The 18,142-nt window shown below is 45.4% G+C and overlaps 1 protein-coding gene across 1 annotated transcript; it reads right to left on the bottom strand.

The window, feature by feature from the left end:
- Positions 1-9,883: 9,883 nt before the first annotated feature.
- Positions 9,884-16,556, bottom strand: CHCT1 (CHD1 helical C-terminal domain containing 1). Its single transcript, XM_069481067.1, has 6 exons — positions 16,401-16,556; positions 14,895-14,996; positions 14,443-14,618; positions 13,901-14,000; positions 11,130-11,322; positions 9,884-9,969 (listed from the first exon to the last, which is right to left on the bottom strand). Exons 1-6 carry the CDS (start codon positions 16,449-16,451, stop codon positions 9,884-9,886), a joined length of 708 nt encoding a protein of 235 aa, XP_069337168.1. The 5' UTR covers positions 16,452-16,556.
- Positions 16,557-18,142: the final 1,586 nt, after the last annotated feature.

Here is an 18,142-nt window from a genome sequence, read left to right as displayed (position 1 = left end):
ATAACCAAACTAGGGAAATTGGCAATTTCAGTGGCATATCTTTAGTCGAGGTGCACAGGTGGCAATGCCATGGCAATTCTATAAATATCTACTGCAGCCATCCCTCTCATTTTAAATGTTGCCCTAATAATCAGTGCAGTTAACAAGTATTTGGCTGAGAGTCGTGAAGTAGCTGATGTCCGCATGGAAATTTTGAGTTACTATATGGTTTGTGGGGATTAATGGAAGATGAATGCTCAAAAATAAGTCTTAGAAAATCCTTCATTTTTATGGTAAATAATAGTACAACTGGGTCATTTTATTTGAAATCCAGGAGTCAAATAGAAAAATCCCCTAATATGTCTATTTCACTATTTTGTCTTTTTGTTTGTTGAGTTTTTATTTTATTTTATTTTATTTTTTAAAGCCAGTCAGGTTATTTGAAGTTGAGGTAATATTCAAATTTGAGAATTTGTGACATGTAGCCATCCCAGAAACAAAAAGGTCTTTTGCTGTTACCTCAATTCTTACTATAGTGGCCCATCTGATGCCTCTATAGTCAAGCATCTGGGTTTCCCCCCTATTTTCAGGGGTTCATGACTTGGCTGTTAAAGATGTTGCTTCTGGCTAATGCTTGGAGTAGTCTGTGGGTGAGTGGATGTGTGTTGAATTTTGGTTTTCTTTTAACATGCATGTTGGTTGGGAGGGGAAAAAATCAAACTGTCTGCCACATTGAGTACAGAACAATTACTTGGAGATTTCAAATTTTATTTTAAGCACTTTTTTGAACTTTCCTACTAAAAACTTGTTTCAAACTGTTATTTGCAAGTCTTGTGAGCCAAGTCCCTAGGAGGGAATTGACTAGGGGGTGTTCCTAAAGAGATGGAGCAAACCCACACCCTATGATGATAATAACTGTGATTTAGAAACCTGGGTTTATCCCTCAAATTGAATTATTTTCTTTTTAAATTTTGGGAAAAGTTGGCACAAACCTGCATTTTGCTGAGGTGGTCTCCCTCCCAGTTAATTGCAGTTTAATGCTGAGAGGCTCCTCTTTATCAGTTACCAAATAGTCTGTGTGACCAAGGACTAACATTTTTTAAGTTACTCAGCTCTATCCTCATGGGCCTATATATTTAATACCTCCAAAGATATTTTCAGGTTAGGCTTTGTATACTTTTATTGGTTATTTAGAATGCAGTGGTGTATTTGTGGTATAGGAATGTCATGGTAAATTGTTTTTCAGTAAATATTTTGAAATGTTTCCATATGAAGTTTTCTTTCCCCCCTATATCAATCTGTATTTTTTGGTTTTGTGCACATACAGCATTTCCTAGGATAAAATCAAGCAAATGACTTACAGCCTCATCCTCCCTAACTCAGTTTGAACTCAGCTCACACTAAGTGATAAAGCAGCATGATATTTAGAAGCCTGGGATCACAGGGTGATATTCAGTGGCAGCCAGCTTTTTTTTAAACATCGTATTGGCAGTTTTTCCTTATCACCACTGCTTTAATGTAGTTTTCTGTAAATCCATACATTTTGATTTAATACATACACTCTAGCTTAAGAAAACAGAGTTGCCATTTTCTGTTAGTTATATGACTTAATATGCTATTATTTCTGGTTCTGATGAATAGTACTGTAACTTTAAGTGTAGGATTTATCCTTTCAGTGAGGATGTTTAGGATAAGCTAGAGAGATGAATGACACCATGATTTATTGGGTTAAAAAAATCTTGAAGAAAAGAATAAAATTTACCTCGCAATAACAGCTAGCTTGCACAGACTTTTTACATGTGGTGGGGTTGTGTATAAGGAAACCCTGGCCAACTTAAAAGATTTTTCTGGAAGTTCAGCGAAATAATGTTAAATTAGGGGTCTCTTGGTCTCAACCTTCTTTGACTTTTCTTTTCTTCTACCCAGTCTTTTTCCTAAAGTTTGGTGCTACTCAAGTTGGGTGCATCGGGGAGCTCTGTTAACACTTGCATGTGTCACACAGGTGGCCGTTCACGCCTGCACTCAGCTTAATAGAGCCAATTGGGGTTTTCAGAGCATAACTCTTAGGGGTCCTCAAAGCTGACTTTGCCTAAAGGATTGGGACCCTTACTACCATTAAATCTCTATCTCTGCTTGATTAAAAAATGAACTCACTATTGCTTTGTAGTAATGCCTGCCCAGGTATTCTTTCATTTGTGAAAATTAAGCATTTTTTTAGAAAAGCCTTTGTTCATAGCCTGCTAGGAAGAGTTCATAATTTTGTGAAAATAAAGTACAGAGGCTGCAATCTCAGAAATAATGAGAGGAACATTTGGATGCTCCTTATAGTACACACAGCAAGCTGAACAGCAGACACATGCCTAAAACATGATTGATGCTTTTGGCCAAAACTTTGCAAATTGAAGGAATGATTTGCTAAGTAGCAAATATTGTTAACTGCCACTTGTTTTTTATGTTCTCCCTAGAATTGGTAGCCTTGCTGCTTCCAAACTTCTTTTTCTGTACGGCAAAGTTATTACTGGAAAAATGCTAATTTATAAGTACAAATTTTTTTAAGGAGTTGTATTTTTGCTTTAAAAATTAATGTCTATTTCACCTCTTGGCTTTGGAGGACCTCATTTGCCAGGAAATTCTTTTTTTTTTTTTTTAATATGACATTTGGATTAATTTCCAGCTTGAACACTAGTAGTTGTTTTGTCCACAAATCTCAGGAATGTTTTAGGCAGAAAACTGGTTTTACCCTGTTGATGATCTGAAGGAGTGTGCTTTAGGATTTATTAAATAATACTATTCTTTAATTGCAATCCTAGGTATCTATAGCATGAGTGGCCTTAGTGAGTTTGTTGAAGTGCACATGTTTTTCAAAAGTAAAATTTAAGATTAAAATATATGCTATATATAGATATCTAGAAAACTTGGTTTGTGGTGCACAGTTAAGTGTTGGATCACTAAATAACCGTTGCAGGTACCATTTGTGTAATATTACTCATTTCTGTATATTCCTTTTATGGGAAAATATGTTGCCATGGTAACTAAAAACTTTTCAATTTAGTTCTACTTTTATGATGTGAATGAATGCTACATTTTATTAAATATTACCAGGTCAGTACTATTTTTATACTTTATTAAGCAACAGGGGATTTTAGTTTAATAGGCTCAAAATAAAAAGCTCTTAATGGAACAATTAAAGGCAAATTACTAACAATCTTTACATGAAAATCCCCACTAATAGTGCCACAGTAAATTTCTATAGAAATATCTAAGGTCATTAAATAGATTTTTGAAGACAGTTCTTCATTGTGTCAGAATGACCTTTCATATCATTCTCACCAACTTGTAGTGCCCACCATTATTTGTAACTATTAAACCATACTAAGTATGTTTGTAACCAGCATTGTGATATATTCTGTACTTGTATTGCTAAAAATGAATTATTGACCTAATAAATATAGTGTTCCTGCATTCATAGTGTATGTTTCCAATGTAGTTGTGATTGCTTTTGGTTGGGATTTGGGATTATTTAAACTTTGCAGACTGTTTTTATTAGAGAAGAGAACAGTGTGAGACAAACTGTTGGAACCAGAACAAAAGTGCTTTTGTTCAAGAAAATTAGGATGTGTGGCTGGGCACGGTGGCTTATGCCTGTAATCATAGCACTTTGGGAGGCCCAAGCAGGAGGATTGCTTTTGAGTCCAGGAGTTCAAGACCGACCTGAGCGAGAGAGACACCCCATCTCTACAAAAAATAGAAAAATTAGCTGGGTGTGGTGGTGTGCTCCTGTAGTCCCAGCTACTCAGGAGACTGAGGCAGAAGAATCACTTGAGTCCAGGAGTTTGAAGTTGCAGTGAGCTATGGTGAGGCCACTGCACTCTAGCCCAGGCTACAGAACGAGTCCCTGTCTCAAAAAAAACAAAAACAAAAAAAAAAAACAAAAAAAACAACCTTGGAAAAGACAAAGCACTACATTAATTGCAAGGGGATTTTTTTTTTTAAGTCTTTACAAAAGTAACTATAGCATTCTCTTTAGCATCTTCTTACTCTAAAAGGCTGAAGATGGGCGGTTAGAGACCCAGTAAAGTTCTGCTGGGAATAGTGGAGAAAACCCTAGTTTGGGTTTTGGCTCTAGCTGTGTCTCTGAACTATAGGATTCTGAGTCACATCATTAGAAACCTCTGTGTTTTATTTCCTCACATGAATGAAGAGGTCAAATTAGGTATTTTAAAAACTCCACCATGGTAGGAAGTGCGGGAGGGGAGAGAAAAACACCATGAAACAGCGTAAATCTTAATAAGCACTGAAAAAAAGAGTTACAGGAAATGAAGTCATATGTTAAAACAGAGAAAGTATTTTAGACAAAATCCCACCTTCAGTTGGAATAGTCAGCACCAGCTTCATTGCCTGCCACCTTCAGCAGTACTGAATTTTTAAATCTCCATGACTTTGAATCTAAATATGCTGTTTCCTCTTCTATATGGAATGCCATGTCCTGGGTAAAGTCCTACTTATCTGTACAGCTCAAATGTCAAGGGAAGTTTGAGTGCCACTAGATACTAATACAACATTTTATTCAAAGCTTTGTTAAAGCAGTTACCATACAGCAATATAACTTACTAGTATGAAGACTATTTCTAGCTTGTAAACTTTGCTGATTTGTTTATTTATTCAACAAGGTTAACATAGTGTTCACCCTGTGACATTATTCTCCCAGTTACTTTAAACACCTTTATTTATCTATATATATATTTATTTATCTATTTGTTTGTTTGTTTGTTTGAGACAGGGTCTCACTCTATCAGCCAGGCTGGAGTGCACTGGCAACATAGCTCACTATAACCTCGAACTCCTGGGCTCTAGCAATCCTCCTGCCTCAACCTCTCGAGTAGCTGAGACTACAAGCATGAGCCACCACACCTGGCTAGTTTTTCTTATTTTTTGTAGGGACAGGATCTCACAATGTTGCCCAGGCTAGTCTTGAACTCCTGGCTTCAAGCAATCCTCCCGTCTCAGCCTCCCAAAGTGCTGAGATTACAGGCATGAGCCACCATGCCCGGCCTGAATATAATTAATACTAGTGAATTGTACACTTAAAAATAGTTAAGATGGTAAATTTTATGTGTATTTTATCACAATTTTTTAAAAATCAGGACAAAGGCTTTTAATTTGTATAAGAAGTTTTAAGTATGATGCATAGTTTGGAAAAAATCTGTGGTCACTTCCAGACAGTGCTTTGATAAATATCTAGTGTGATTTATTTCTGAATTAGAACTTTGATAATTTCAGTGTTTTTCTTTCCTGTTACTTAGTGACTGGTTAGTTCTCTTTATGATGCTAAGAATGACCTAGATGTTGCCTAGTGTTTAACTGGACCATGAGATTTTTAATACCATTGACTATTTTTCATTTCTTAAAAGTTGCTTTTTTGAATTTGTATACTCTTTTCCTATTACATTCTATTTTGTTATTGTAGTTTTGTTTGTTTGTTTGTTTGTTTTGAGACAGGGTCTCTCACTCTGTCTGCGGGGCTAGAGTGCAGTGACATCATCATAGCTCACTGCAACCTTGGACTCCAGGGCTTGAGCGATCCTCCTGCCACAACCTCCCAAGTAGCTGGGACTACAGGCACACACCACCATCCCAGCTAATTTTTTATTTTTTATGGAGACGGGGTCTCACTCTTTCTCAAGCTGGTCTTGAACTCCTGGGCTCAAGCAATCCTCCTGTCTCAGCCTCCCAGAGTGCTACAATTACAGGTGTGAGCCACCGCGCCCGACTTTCTTTTTTCTCTTACATTAAATCCCAACCCTACATGGACAGACCCATGAACCAGAAATAGAAAGTTCAGAAATAGACCCAAATAAGGAACTTAATATATAATAAGGGTGGCATTTCAAGTAAGTGTAGAAAAGATGGATTCCCCCCATATGATAAAGCCTATAAATACACTCCCATGTATGCAAGAACAACTGTTTAGCTATGAAAATCTATATACATATATAGATTTCTACATACAACTTAAACCAAAATAAATGTCCAGTTAATGATTTAAATGTAAACACAAACCTGAAGATTGCTAGAAGGAAACAGGAGAATTTTAAATATTAGAACTCTGAGTGGGGAAGGCCTTTCAAAGTCATAAAAAACCATGAAAGAAAGTGATTGTTTAACTACATAAAAATAGAAAATGCTTGTAAAAACAAGAAAAAAGTATAAAGTCAGAAGACGGGGAGCACTGTGTGTAGAGTCAGGAGGCCAGTCAATATCTCAACTCAGCTGTGCCAGGCCCTAAGCCTCTGTTTTCTTCTCTGTAGTGGGAAGGAGTCTCCTTCACAAGTTTGACGGGAGAATTCAGTGAGAATGGATGCAAAGCACCTTTGCCATCCCTCCTGGGTTACATGCATTTGTGATACTGTTACTATGAAGAGCAAACTGTGGGTGACTCCTGGCAGACTGGGTTTGGAGTGGGTCAGGCAATGTCCAGTCATTCTGTTTGTGATTAGGAGCCTCTTCCCTTTAAAACTTTAGGAAAAGAACGCCTTATTCTCTAGGAGTCAGACTCTTGGAGGGCTGTGTGGTCTGGCCATTTTTTCCAGGACGAGCCTTACCCATAAGGCAACATAGGCCAAAGTATGATTTGAGGATTCCTCCCTACTTTTCAGTAGCCTCCTCCAACCACCTGTTTCTGGTGTCCCTAAGACTTGGGGCCCAAGTCCACCATTATAGAGTCATACTTTGGGTAGAGATAACTAAGGAAATACAATCCTAGAAGTAATACATTTAGTCTTGTGGATTATTTATATTTTGTGAGAAATGAGTGTGTTGACCAAGAATAGGTGGTAGGTGGATCGTATGTCATTGGTGTATGGAAAGTGCGCTGGCCTGGGTGACCTCAGGTTTGAGTTCTAGTTCCAGACCTGTACAACCTTGGAGAAGTTACTTTTCTTCTTGGTCCTCTGTTTTCCCCTCTGAACTAGGAAGTGATTATCCAAAATCCTCTCTTTTGAGGCCGGGAGAGGTGGCTCATGCCTGTAATCCTAGCACTTTGGGAGGCCAGTGCAGCAAGGATCGCTTGAGGATTGCTTGAGGTCAGGAGTTTGAGACCAACCTGAGCAAGAGCGAGACCCCATCTCTAAAAAAATGGAAAAATCGGCCAGACAGATGGCAATCACGTATAGTCCCAGCTACTCAGGAGGCTGAGGCAAGAGAATGGCTTGAGCCCAGGAGTTTGAGGTTGCAGTGAGCTATGATGACTCCACTGCACTCTAGCTGGGGCAACAGAGCAAAACCCTGTCTCAAAAAAAATCCTCTCTTTTGGTTCTTTCATTCAGTTAAAGTTTGTTAAGTACCTACTATGTACTGGGTACTATTGTAATTGCTTGGGATACGGCAATAACAAGACAGACAAAAATCTCTGCCCTTATGGAATTTACATTCTAAGGGAAGAAGATAAACAGGAAAGATAATCATTAAATAAATTATATGATATTTGAGGGGTCTAAGTGCTTTAGGAAAACAAAAACGCAGTAAGGAGTATTCAGAGTGGGGCGGTTGTAATTTTAAACAAGGGGACAAACTGGGCCACATAGAGGACGTGACATTTGAATAAAGATTTGAAGGCAATGAAGGAGTTAGCCAAATGGATATGTTGGGGAAGGGCATTCCAGATGAAGGGAACAGCCAGTGAAAAGGCCCTGTGGCAGTAGTGTGCTTGGCAACTATGAGAAAAGCAATGACAATTGCTCTGTAGAAGATGAAATGAAGAGCTGTTGGAAGGTTTTGAGCAGAGCAATAATGCATGAACTGCTTTTTGGAATTCTAAGATCCTACTGAATTTGAGGAAAGAGTTAAGAGGACTCCAAAACCAAGCCTCACCTTTTGCCCATTTTGCCTTCGGGCCTCCAGACTGTTCTCAAGGCTGACACGAAGCTTCCCCCAACCCACTTCTCTCGGTCTTAGAACTTTGCACACGCACTGCACTGGTTGTAGTGCCCCACAATTCCTCTAGGTGGCAGTGCTGCCCCACATACTGGGCACACCTCTCTCTTTTGGACAGCTCCCAAACAGCCGCATTTCACTTGTCAGGGAAATCTCTCAGGAGTCCACAAAATTGGAGAGCCCCTAATAATCATGGACACGCTCCAGCCTGCCAGTCCTTCCCTCTGAAACTCTCCCTGCTTTGTCGAAGCTGTCAGGGAGCAGCCAAGCGAGGCTGACCCCAGGCCTGTGCCTTAGCAGTCTCATCTTGCCACTTCCAGGAGGTGATGGCTATTAGGAAGGAGATGCGCTGCCTCCCACCCCTTTTTTCATGCCATTTTGCTTCCCTGTGCTTATTCTTCGAGACTACATTGATATTCATTCTAACATTTTAAGTCTATGATGATATCCACTCCTGAATACAAATTGAGGGAAGGGAGGAGAAAGTCACACGCCTTTGCCCTCGCCCTACTTGCTCCAGGGCAGCACTGGGCCCAATATGCTGCTGCCTCAGGCAGAACCCTGATTAACCTGGCTCCTGCGTTTCCCCTCCTGGGGTTGACTACCATCTGGTGTCTCTAGCTAGAACCAATGCACCGTCTTCACTTCCTCCTCCTCCCTTCCTCCCTCCCTTTCTCAGCTCCCACATCTGTCACCAAAAACTGTCAGTTTTACCTTATGTAATCTCACAAATTCACTACTCTCCCTTTTCTGCACACCCTCTTTGCCTTTGTATACTCCAGGAGTAGCAAATTATAAAGGATACAAGGGTTGCACATGTGATCTAAATGAGCGAAATGGCCAGTGGGTAAGGCAATAGGGAGGGTTGAGGACTGTGGTGAACTGGAAAGCACATTGGTGAAGCCTACACAACCCCTCCTCAGCCCCAGCCAGTTGTCATGTATCAATGAAGGCCCAAGTGTGGGCAGTTTTTACGAGAAGCCAGAAATCTGTTGTTTTTAATATGAAATAAGCCAAGTTTTCTTTTTAAGAGACAGAGTCTCGCTATGTCGTCCAGACTGGCATGCAGTGGCTATTCACAGGCACAATCATAGCTCACTGCAGCCTCAAACTCCCTCGAGGGACCCTCCCACCTCAGCCTTCTGAGTAGCTGGAACTACTGATGTGAACCACCACGTCCAGCATGCCAAGTTTTTTTTAATATTGGCAACTAATTTTTTCTTTAATGTTTTAAACAACAAGTACACCAGCAGGGACAGACAAAAGACACTGGTGGTTTGATTTTAGCTGAAATTTTTGACCACTGGCTTGAACCACCATCCTAGCTAAGACTGTCAGTGTTGTTTCGTCTTCGGTCCCCTGCCCCCAGGCTCACAGTCACCAGAGTATCTCCCCAGTACCCAAGTCACACCAGCGAATGCTGGCACCTCCCTTGTCACTGTCAGCCCCAAGTTACCCACAAAATGAAGTCCAGATGGTTTGGGCAGGCTGCCAGACTTGCGCTCTCTGCCTGACCCCAGGCACGCCCCCTCCTCACCTGCGCTCCTCACCGGCGCTCTCCCCTGGCCAACACCGGCTCCTTGTTACCTCCCCTGAGGCTTCCCGGTCACCCGTGTTCATCAGATCTCTCTGCATGTCTGTCTCCCCCACTAGACTGTGGTGGTCCTTGACACAAGTGACCACATCTTTCTTACTCATCTGTGCATACGTGCAGCACCTGCCACTTGGAAGGCAGCTGGCAAATATTTTTTAAACAAATAAAAGTATGAATGATGACTGTTATCCAAGTAAAGTAGAACTGTCTTAAGAATGTTTATTTCCCACCCCATTTTTTCACAATTAAGACCCAAGCATCCTTTTGCTAAGAACAATTTTCTTCTTTCCCCTCTCTGGTCCCTCAGGGGCAGAGGTGTTGCAGACACCGAGTGTCCTGGAGCCAGGGTGACCCGGCCCTCTGTGCCAGTGGGGCATCTTACGGACAGGTTTCTGGAGTTGCTGGGGACTCCTTAATCCTCTTTCTCTTGAGTTTTGGTTTTTGAGGAAGTTTCCGTAAAGAACCTGAAAAAGGGAAGATCAGAGACAGTCTCCATGACATCAAAAACAGTAAGAGAATCTCAGTCTGTAACATCTGGGGGGTGAGAGGAGGAGAGAGGAAGAAAAACAAAATCTTATCTTCCAACCTTGGTCACTCTTTTCTCACAGAAACCCTGTGAGGTAGGGAGATGGCAACGGCCCCAATTTACAGATGAGGGCTCTCACCTGGGACCACAGTAAGGCGATGACCTGCCCAAGGCCTCAAGGCAAGTCAGGGGCCGCCTGCATTAGCCGCAGCCAGCCAGGCCCGCAGAGGAAGACCTGGGTCCATCTCAGGTCACCCTGTTTGCCGTCACCTTCCCCAGCAGTAGCTGAGCAAGGACAGCTAACTGTGGCCCTAGAATCCAGTTCCAGAAGACTGAGGAGTGGACGGGTGCAACATTTCTCTGTACCTGGGTGCACAGGAGAGGCCCTCAGGGGTACTAGCCTGGGCTGGGGCCCCTCTCCCTAAAGAGACTCTGTCCCCTAACCCCACAGCTTCCATCCAGAGAGCCAGACACTGAGGTCACCGCAGAGGCCAAAGCTGCTGGGAAGGCCGTTCCCAGCCCATCTGTCTGGGCTTGCCACTCACTGGAGGAAGAAACCCCTTCCTTCTCCCTGGGCCCCACCCTACCCTGATAGGGGTGTCCTGCGGCTGCCGCTTGGGCACTTCCTGAGAGTCCGCACTCTCGGTCACTTAGAAACAGTCTCTACTACGCTTCCAGTCATATGGAAAGTGCCTTTGTTTAAATGTTACCTGAACAGTGCAGGAGTGAAAACTGTGTGTATTATGCGACCTCTGCAGCGGAGGAATTAAGAGAGAACACTGAAGGAAACACACTAAGTGTTAATAGTGGGGGCCTGGAGGGGGTGATTTTCCTCTCTTCTACGCTCATCTGTACGTTTTCAACTTTCTCTCATGAGCACACTGGTGGTGGGGAGTGGGGCCTAAAAAGGGAAGAGAGAATAGAGGAGGAAAGGGAAAGAAGGACAGGAGGAAAACTACAGGATGAAGAGAAGATGGAAAGGAAGAACGTGTCGGCTCAGGGCAGCGGCTCCTGGCTGCTAGTCTGCTCCAGGCAGGCAGGCAGACGCCATTCGCAGACCCCTCCATCCAGGCACTGCCCCACACCAATGGGCGCTACCTGTCTTGACATGGGCTTCAGATGTTGGCTCCCCCAGCAGGGAGGCCTCTGGACCCGGGGCCTGCATCTTGGACAGCCGCTCCTTCATGCCGCTGAGGTTGCTGTGCAGCCCCCAGGCATTGCAGAGCTTGGGCAGACTGTCCCGGCCGGCCAGCAAGGAACTCTCAGGTGTGTCCGAGGGAGAGAACGCCACCTGCAGCAGGGCCACAGTGTTGGGTGTAAATAAGAAAGGGGCCTGGAGTCTGGAGTGCCAGCCCTGCACTTGTCAAGAGAGTGCTGACATCTGGCTGCACCTCACATTTCCCCGGCCAAAAGGATGGGGTGAGAAAGGACCTTGGGGACATTGAGACCAGGCTGCCAACTGTCTCTTCTTGGGTTGTCCTTTATTTTGTAGCCATGTCCTCCCCATCTCTTTCTGGAGTTGTAATGTCTCATTGGTTTGTTAATGAAACAATGGTACGTGTTCTAAAGTCCTAACTTAGCAAAATTTAAATTGAGAGCCTGAAGGTTGGTTTTGGAATTTTTGAGGCCAGTGAAATCCGGAAATCTAGAAATCAGTACGGTGGCCGCTCCTCATATTCAGAGGAGGAATCACTGAAGTGATGCAACTGTTCATGTTCAGAGGAAGAAACAGAGACGCAGTGAGGGACAGGACTTGGTTAGAGCTGCACAGCGAGAGTAGTGGTGTGGGGCCTGGTTAGAGCAGGGCTTTCCTCTGAGCCAGGCAGAAATCGACTCTCGTCTCTTCCTTCCCCCTTGCTACGTGGCCGGGGACAAGTTACTTGACTTCCCTGCATTTGGGATCTTCACTTACAAACCGTGGCCAATAATCCTAATTACCATTTAGGGTTACTTTTGAAGATCACACAAGGGAACCTAAAGTGCCTGGCTCAGAGAAGGCTTTACAACTGCTACCTGTGATTATTATTAATATTTTGGACCAGTGGTTCTCAAAGTGTGCTGCGCATTCTTGAAATATTTTTGACCTCACGGACCCCCTGAAAAGTAGAGTCCATGTAAAGTACAAGAGAGAGAGACCAGCGGAGTCTAATGAGACCTAGTGTGAAAAGCGTATTGACATGAACCTGGAAAGGCTGCATACTGTTAAGATTTCAGTATAAGACGTTCTGGGAAGGCACAGCTGTGGACACGGTGCACCTGAGATCAGCAGTTGCCAGGGGCCTGGGGGGCGGAGAGAAGGATGAATTGGTGGAGCACAGGGGCTTTCAGGGCAGTGAAGCTATTCTGTGTGATACTGTAATGGTGACACGTGCATCACACACTTGTCAAAACCTACAGAACGTACAACACAGAGTGAACCCTAATGTAAAATATAGACTTAGCTAATCATAATGTATCAGTGTTGTCTCGTCAAGTATAACAAATGTACCACTCTAAAGCAAGATGCTGACAATTGGAGAAACAGGGAGGGGTGAGGAATATATGGGAGCTCTGTACTTTCCACTCATTGTTTTCTGAAACCTAAAACTGCTGGGAAAAAAAAAAAAAAGTCTAGTAATTTTAAAAAGTTCCTTGATACGGTTCAGATTTCATGCTACATTAAGAAACTGCCACTTGGGCCGGGCGCGGTGGCTCACGCCTGTAATCCTAACACTTGGGAGGCCGAGGCGGGAGGATCGTTTGAGCTCAGGAGTTCGAAACCAGCCTGAGCTAGAGCAAGACCCCGTCTCTACTAAAAAATAGAAAGAAATTAACCGGACAACTAAAAATATATAGAAAAAAGCTGGGCATGGTGGCGCATGCCTGTAGTCGCAGCTACTTGGGAGGCTGAGGCAGGAGGATTGCTTGAGCCCAGGAGTTTGAGGTTGCTGTGAGCTAGGCTGACGCCACAGCACTCTAGCCACGGTGACAGAGCGGGACTCTGCCTCAAAAAAAAAAAAAAACAGAGAAACTGCCACTTGTTGAGTTTTGGTGTCATATCAAAGAAAAATACCCACAATTATCTGGAAGCACCAATAATATGCTCCTCTCTTTTTCTGCAAGACTGGGTTCTCCTCGTGTACTTAACCAAGTCAATATATTATATCATAAGAGATTGACTTTGGAGGCAGATATGCAAAGAAAGTCGACTTCTATCAAGCCAGACACTAAAGAGATTTGCAAAAATGTAAAACATGGCCACTCTTCTCACTTATTTGGATTTTTTTGGAAAATATAGTTATTTTCCATAAAAATTATTTATGTTAACATGTAATGGGCTCCTTGTTTCATTTTCAAACCAATTAGTAAATACATGTTTTAAATTTTTCTTTAGCTTTACTTTCTAATAGGATAAATATTAAGAGATATAACCCACATAAATGGTTTTGGGGTTCTCAATGATATTTAAGCAGGTAAACACATCCTAAAACCAAAATGTTTGAGAGCTGCTGTTTCTGGACAGAGTCAGGCCAGGCTCTGTCGACAGCCCGGGAGACTTCCCCAAGCCGGCTGAGCCTTTCTGCCTGGCCTTGCCGTCCCACCCATGGCTCCTCAGGGATGTCCTTGCCTCTGCTGACATCACGGTGCAGGTGTGGAGGGTGAATAAACATGGAGATGCGATGCTGAGCCTCTGCCCTCTTCAGCCCTGCGCTGTGCTGGGCGCAGGGGCGAAGCAGTGGCAGTGCAGTCTCAGGCGGTGAGCCCCAGCAAGGACCGGAGGGGCACTGGGGGGTCTCAGAGGGCCGCTCAGCCCCAGGCCTCTCCCCACAGTCTAAGAACGCGCCAACCAACCCTGGGCTGGGCCCAGGAGGAGCTCTCCCGCGCCTCACCAGAAACTTGGCCGTCTGGTTGCTCTTAATGTACTTGTAGAGCCGGCGAAGCTGCTTGGCTTCCAGTTCTGAGAAGAGGGAGATGAACCGCCAGAGCTTCCTGCGGGGCAGAGACCCATGGCTGAGGGGGCGTGCACAGCCCTTCCTCCTCCAGCAGTTGTCCTGGGGGCAGAACCTACCCAGGGAGAAATGGGCCATGTGCTTGGCTTGGGGTTGGGGGGACGAAGAAGTGGGAATTTGCCAGAACTTGAATATCCCGTCCTGGTGATGGGCGCCTGCACAGTGGCTGCTCAACCCGAGGTCATTCTCCTCAGGGTTCAGGACAGGTCTTTGTCCACTGCGTGTACAGCCGAGGTGCAATCAGTGCTGCTAACGAGTGACTAGGGGGACCCAGTTCTCTCCACCCCTGCCGCCCCCTCCAGGATCCTGACTCCTCCATATAGAGATGGAAGACTGGGGGATCTTGGCTAGGATATGACCTTGAATGGAGCACGGGTGACCCAGGAGTGGGTATGGGGGGAAGGGCAAGGAGGCTGCCCTACTTCCTCCAGTGTTTGATTTCCCAGGCTCGGCAGTAATGCTGCAGAAAGGTGTTGATGTGGTCCCCTAGGACCACAAGGCTCTGCTTCATGTACTTTAGCTTCTTCTTCTGGGGAAGGTCCCTGGGCAAGTGCAACTTTCTCAGGAACTTCTTCAGCGGCCTTAGGTATTCTTTACACTGAAAAGGCAACAGGTGAGGTCAGGGGCCATGGGAGAAAAGAAGAGGCAGATGGGCAGCCCCAGGCCTCCAGCAGATTGGCCTGCTGCAGCCTTTAGTGGGCCAGGAAGGGTATGTGTGTTTAGTGACGTGGCTCCAGTGGACCTCTCACCCCATGTCGTTCCCAAGGGTGTGACAAGTGGGGCAATGAGCTGTGGGTCTGAGGCCTGCCAATTCCTGACTCAGGTCTCTTGACTCGTCGGGAAGAGGGGACAGGGTTCCAGGCTGGCCCCTTACAATTTTGAAGGTGTCCTGGTCCAGGCCTGTGGCATGGCGCACAAGTGAGTCTCTGGCAGGGATGGTGCTGGAGCTCCTCTCTAAGCAGGGCACATTTGTCACCTGGGAGGAGACAGAGGGAAGTCAGCTGGGGACTTGAGCCACTGTTCCTGAGGGTAGCTCTGGGCAAGCACTACCCAAATAGCAGCCAGCACCCTTCTCCATTGTCCCTATGACCCTGTTCTTGACTCAGCACTGATGTGAGTGAGCCCTGGACAAAGAAATGCATCTCAGAAAATCTCTGCTTAGAAAACCTAGAATATTGTACCTATTTCTTTTATAATAATCATCACATATTATACCAGATAACTTTGCAAAGCACTTGATAAACATTAACTCATTTTATTCTCCCACAAATCTTGTGAAGTTAGATATCACTATTCCTGGTTACAGATGAGAACACTGAGGCTCATTCCTGGGGGGAGTGAGCACGGGTTCAGTAACTCCCTCGTTCAGCAAACATGTATTCATTGCCTAAGTTCCAGGCCCATCTCTCTGCATCCCTAACTTTTGGCATCATGCCGTGCATCTAAGGGGCACTCAGAAAAAATGGGTGATGGTGATGACGAGAAAGAATCTTTTGACAGCACAAGTTGGGCAAAGAGGGCTGGGTGTGGTGGCTCATTCCTGTAATCCTAGCTCTCTGGGAGGCTGAGGTGGAAGGATTGCTTGAGGTCAGGAGTTCGAGACCAGCCTGAGCAAGAGCGAGACTCTGTCTCTACTAAAAGTTGAAAAAATTAGCCAGGCAGATGGCACTCGCCTATAGTCCCAGCTACTCCAAAGGCTGAGGCAGGAGGATCACTTGAGCCCAGGAGTTGGAGGTTGCAGTGAGCTATGATGACACCACTGCACTCCAGCCAGGATGACAGGAAAAAAAAAAATGGGGCAAAGAAAACTGATAATTAGTGGACACAAAGTGAGAAATAATACTAGAATTCAGATAATTCCAATCATTATTCCTAGTATTCCAATAATACTAGCCTTGGATGGACATGACTAGATTTGCACTTCACCGTTCAAAGGCCTCTCTGAAAAGTAAGCATTAATTCCTGTCTGTGTTTAGGGAAACAAGGAAGGCCGGTGCCCAGACTGCTCCGAAAGGAAAGGCCAGGGGAAAGGGAGGGAGGTGGGTGGAGAGGAGATGGGACACAGGCTCCTTCAGGCCCCCGAGGGCACTCTGCCTACCAGCTCCATGAACACAGCACACAACCACACATACACACACTCTCGAGACTTCACAACCAGCAGTGAGATGTGACCCCTTCCCATCATCTTGCCAGGAATACAGGGCTTTGATAAACATCTGTTGGAATGAATTAATATCCTCTTGGTCTTTAGGCCTCTTGCTAACTCATGTGCCCTACCATTTTTCCTTCTCTTCTTCCTTGAAATTCATGTTCTCTGCTTTCCAAAACCAGCCGTTCAGTGACCCTCCTTCCCTCCCTCACATCCCCAGCCCCACTTCACCTTCTCTAGTGGCTTGTCCCCTTCTCCCTCTTGCCCATCTGAGGCCTCCATCTCAACAGGTGTGCAGGTAGGCTCCAGGGTGGCACTCCTCACGTCCCCTCTGGCTTCTCTGACCTTCTGCTTCTGTGACCTGAGCTCTCAGGGAGTGGGCAGGTTGGCTCCAGAACTCGGAGCAAAACCATGGCAACTGCCAACACAGAGCCTAGCCCCCTCCCCCCACCATGCCCTCGTTCCTAAGGGTGGCCACCAGCCACCTCTTCGAACTGGGAACTGAACTAGGAAATTGAGCAAGATGTGCCCGGGAGACCCAGGATTTTGGCCCTCGCAGCTGGCCAGGTGCGGCTGGCACCCCTTCTCCTGGGAAGCCTGTGATTTGAACCCTGGGAAGCTTGTGAGGTGAGGTTCCTGCGTGTGGACCATTCCTCCTCCCCAGTTACACCGTGGGCTCCCGCAGAGTGAGGAACAGGGCTTGTAACATCTTTTCCGAACTTGGGAAAAGGACTAGAGGGTGCGCTGAGAGAATGGAGTAACACTAAATCTCTACTGAGATACCTCTCTTTGTGTCCCTCCAGCCTCCAGGAAGTTGGGTGTTGGTTGGGCGGTGGCGTTTTTGAGGGGGTGTGCAAAAATCCCAGCCACTGTGTTCTCTCATTAACCTTCACAACAACCTTCCGTGGGGTAGGTGCCCGTAGTGACCCCATTCCACAGAAGAGGAGCTGAGACGCACAGAGGTCCTGCCACTTGCCTTAGGACCGCAGCCACTAAGTGGGGTGCGAGGGGTCGGGTCCGAGTCCGAGTCCGGCCGCTCTGGCTTCTCCCTCCAGCATGGCCTCGGGCGACCGGAGGCCGAAGTTTGTCATCGGTCCGCCGGGCCAGGGGGCGCTCGGGGGTCCAAGCCGGGGGCCGCCTCGCGTCCCTCAGCAGCGCGCACGGCGGGTTACGGGCCACGGTAAGACCGTTGCAGCCGCAGTTTACTCACTCAAGCCACATCATCCTCCCTGGAACGCTGAATTCCATCTCCTGGGGCTCTCTTCGTGTCCTCTGGGCCCGGGTCCCAGTTTTCCCCACCGAGTTTGACGCTGTTCTTCCCCTGCCTTCGCGGCACCGGGTCGGACCGCCAAGGGCCAGCGGAGCCAGGGTTGGGGCCCTGCCGGACGGTCGCCCCAGGCCTCCCTCTCGCCATCTAGCGGCGATTCGGGCACATGACCGTGACACTGTGACTCAGGACCTCTTTAAGCGGGTAAGTGGGAGGCCAGGGGTGAGGTGGGGAGGGGGCGCGTTGGTTGAGTTCCCTTTGAGTCTCGAAACTCATTTTAACCTGTTCTCAATGCCATCATGTTTAGCAAATGTTTTTTGATTTTTTTTTTTGAGGCAGTTGTCACTTCACTGCCTCTAAACTGGAAGGTCTGTTTTGTGAGCATTGATTCCATATCATTTTGCAGCTATTAAGAAGGATAATTATATTGGCAAGAGCAAGGGGGAAGCAGTCCTCATATACACATCTATTGGGAGTATAATTGGTAAACAATGTATTTAAAAATGTTAAATGTTAAATGTGCATTTAACATTTGACCCACCAATTCTACTTCTAGAAATTAGTCCTAAGGAGAAAGGTAATGAGAACTGTTACAATAGCGACAATTTGGAAATAACTGAAATGTCATCAGTGGATAAATAAACTATGGCATATTTGTAAGAAGCGTGAAAAATGCTACTATATATCTATATTTAGTGATGTTAAT

The sequence above is a fragment of the Eulemur rufifrons genome, chromosome 9, assembly GCF_041146395.1.
Source record: "Eulemur rufifrons isolate Redbay chromosome 9, OSU_ERuf_1, whole genome shotgun sequence".
Classification (NCBI taxonomy): domain Eukaryota; kingdom Metazoa; phylum Chordata; class Mammalia; order Primates; family Lemuridae; genus Eulemur; species Eulemur rufifrons.
This window is presented reverse-complemented; position numbering and strand designations above follow the sequence as displayed.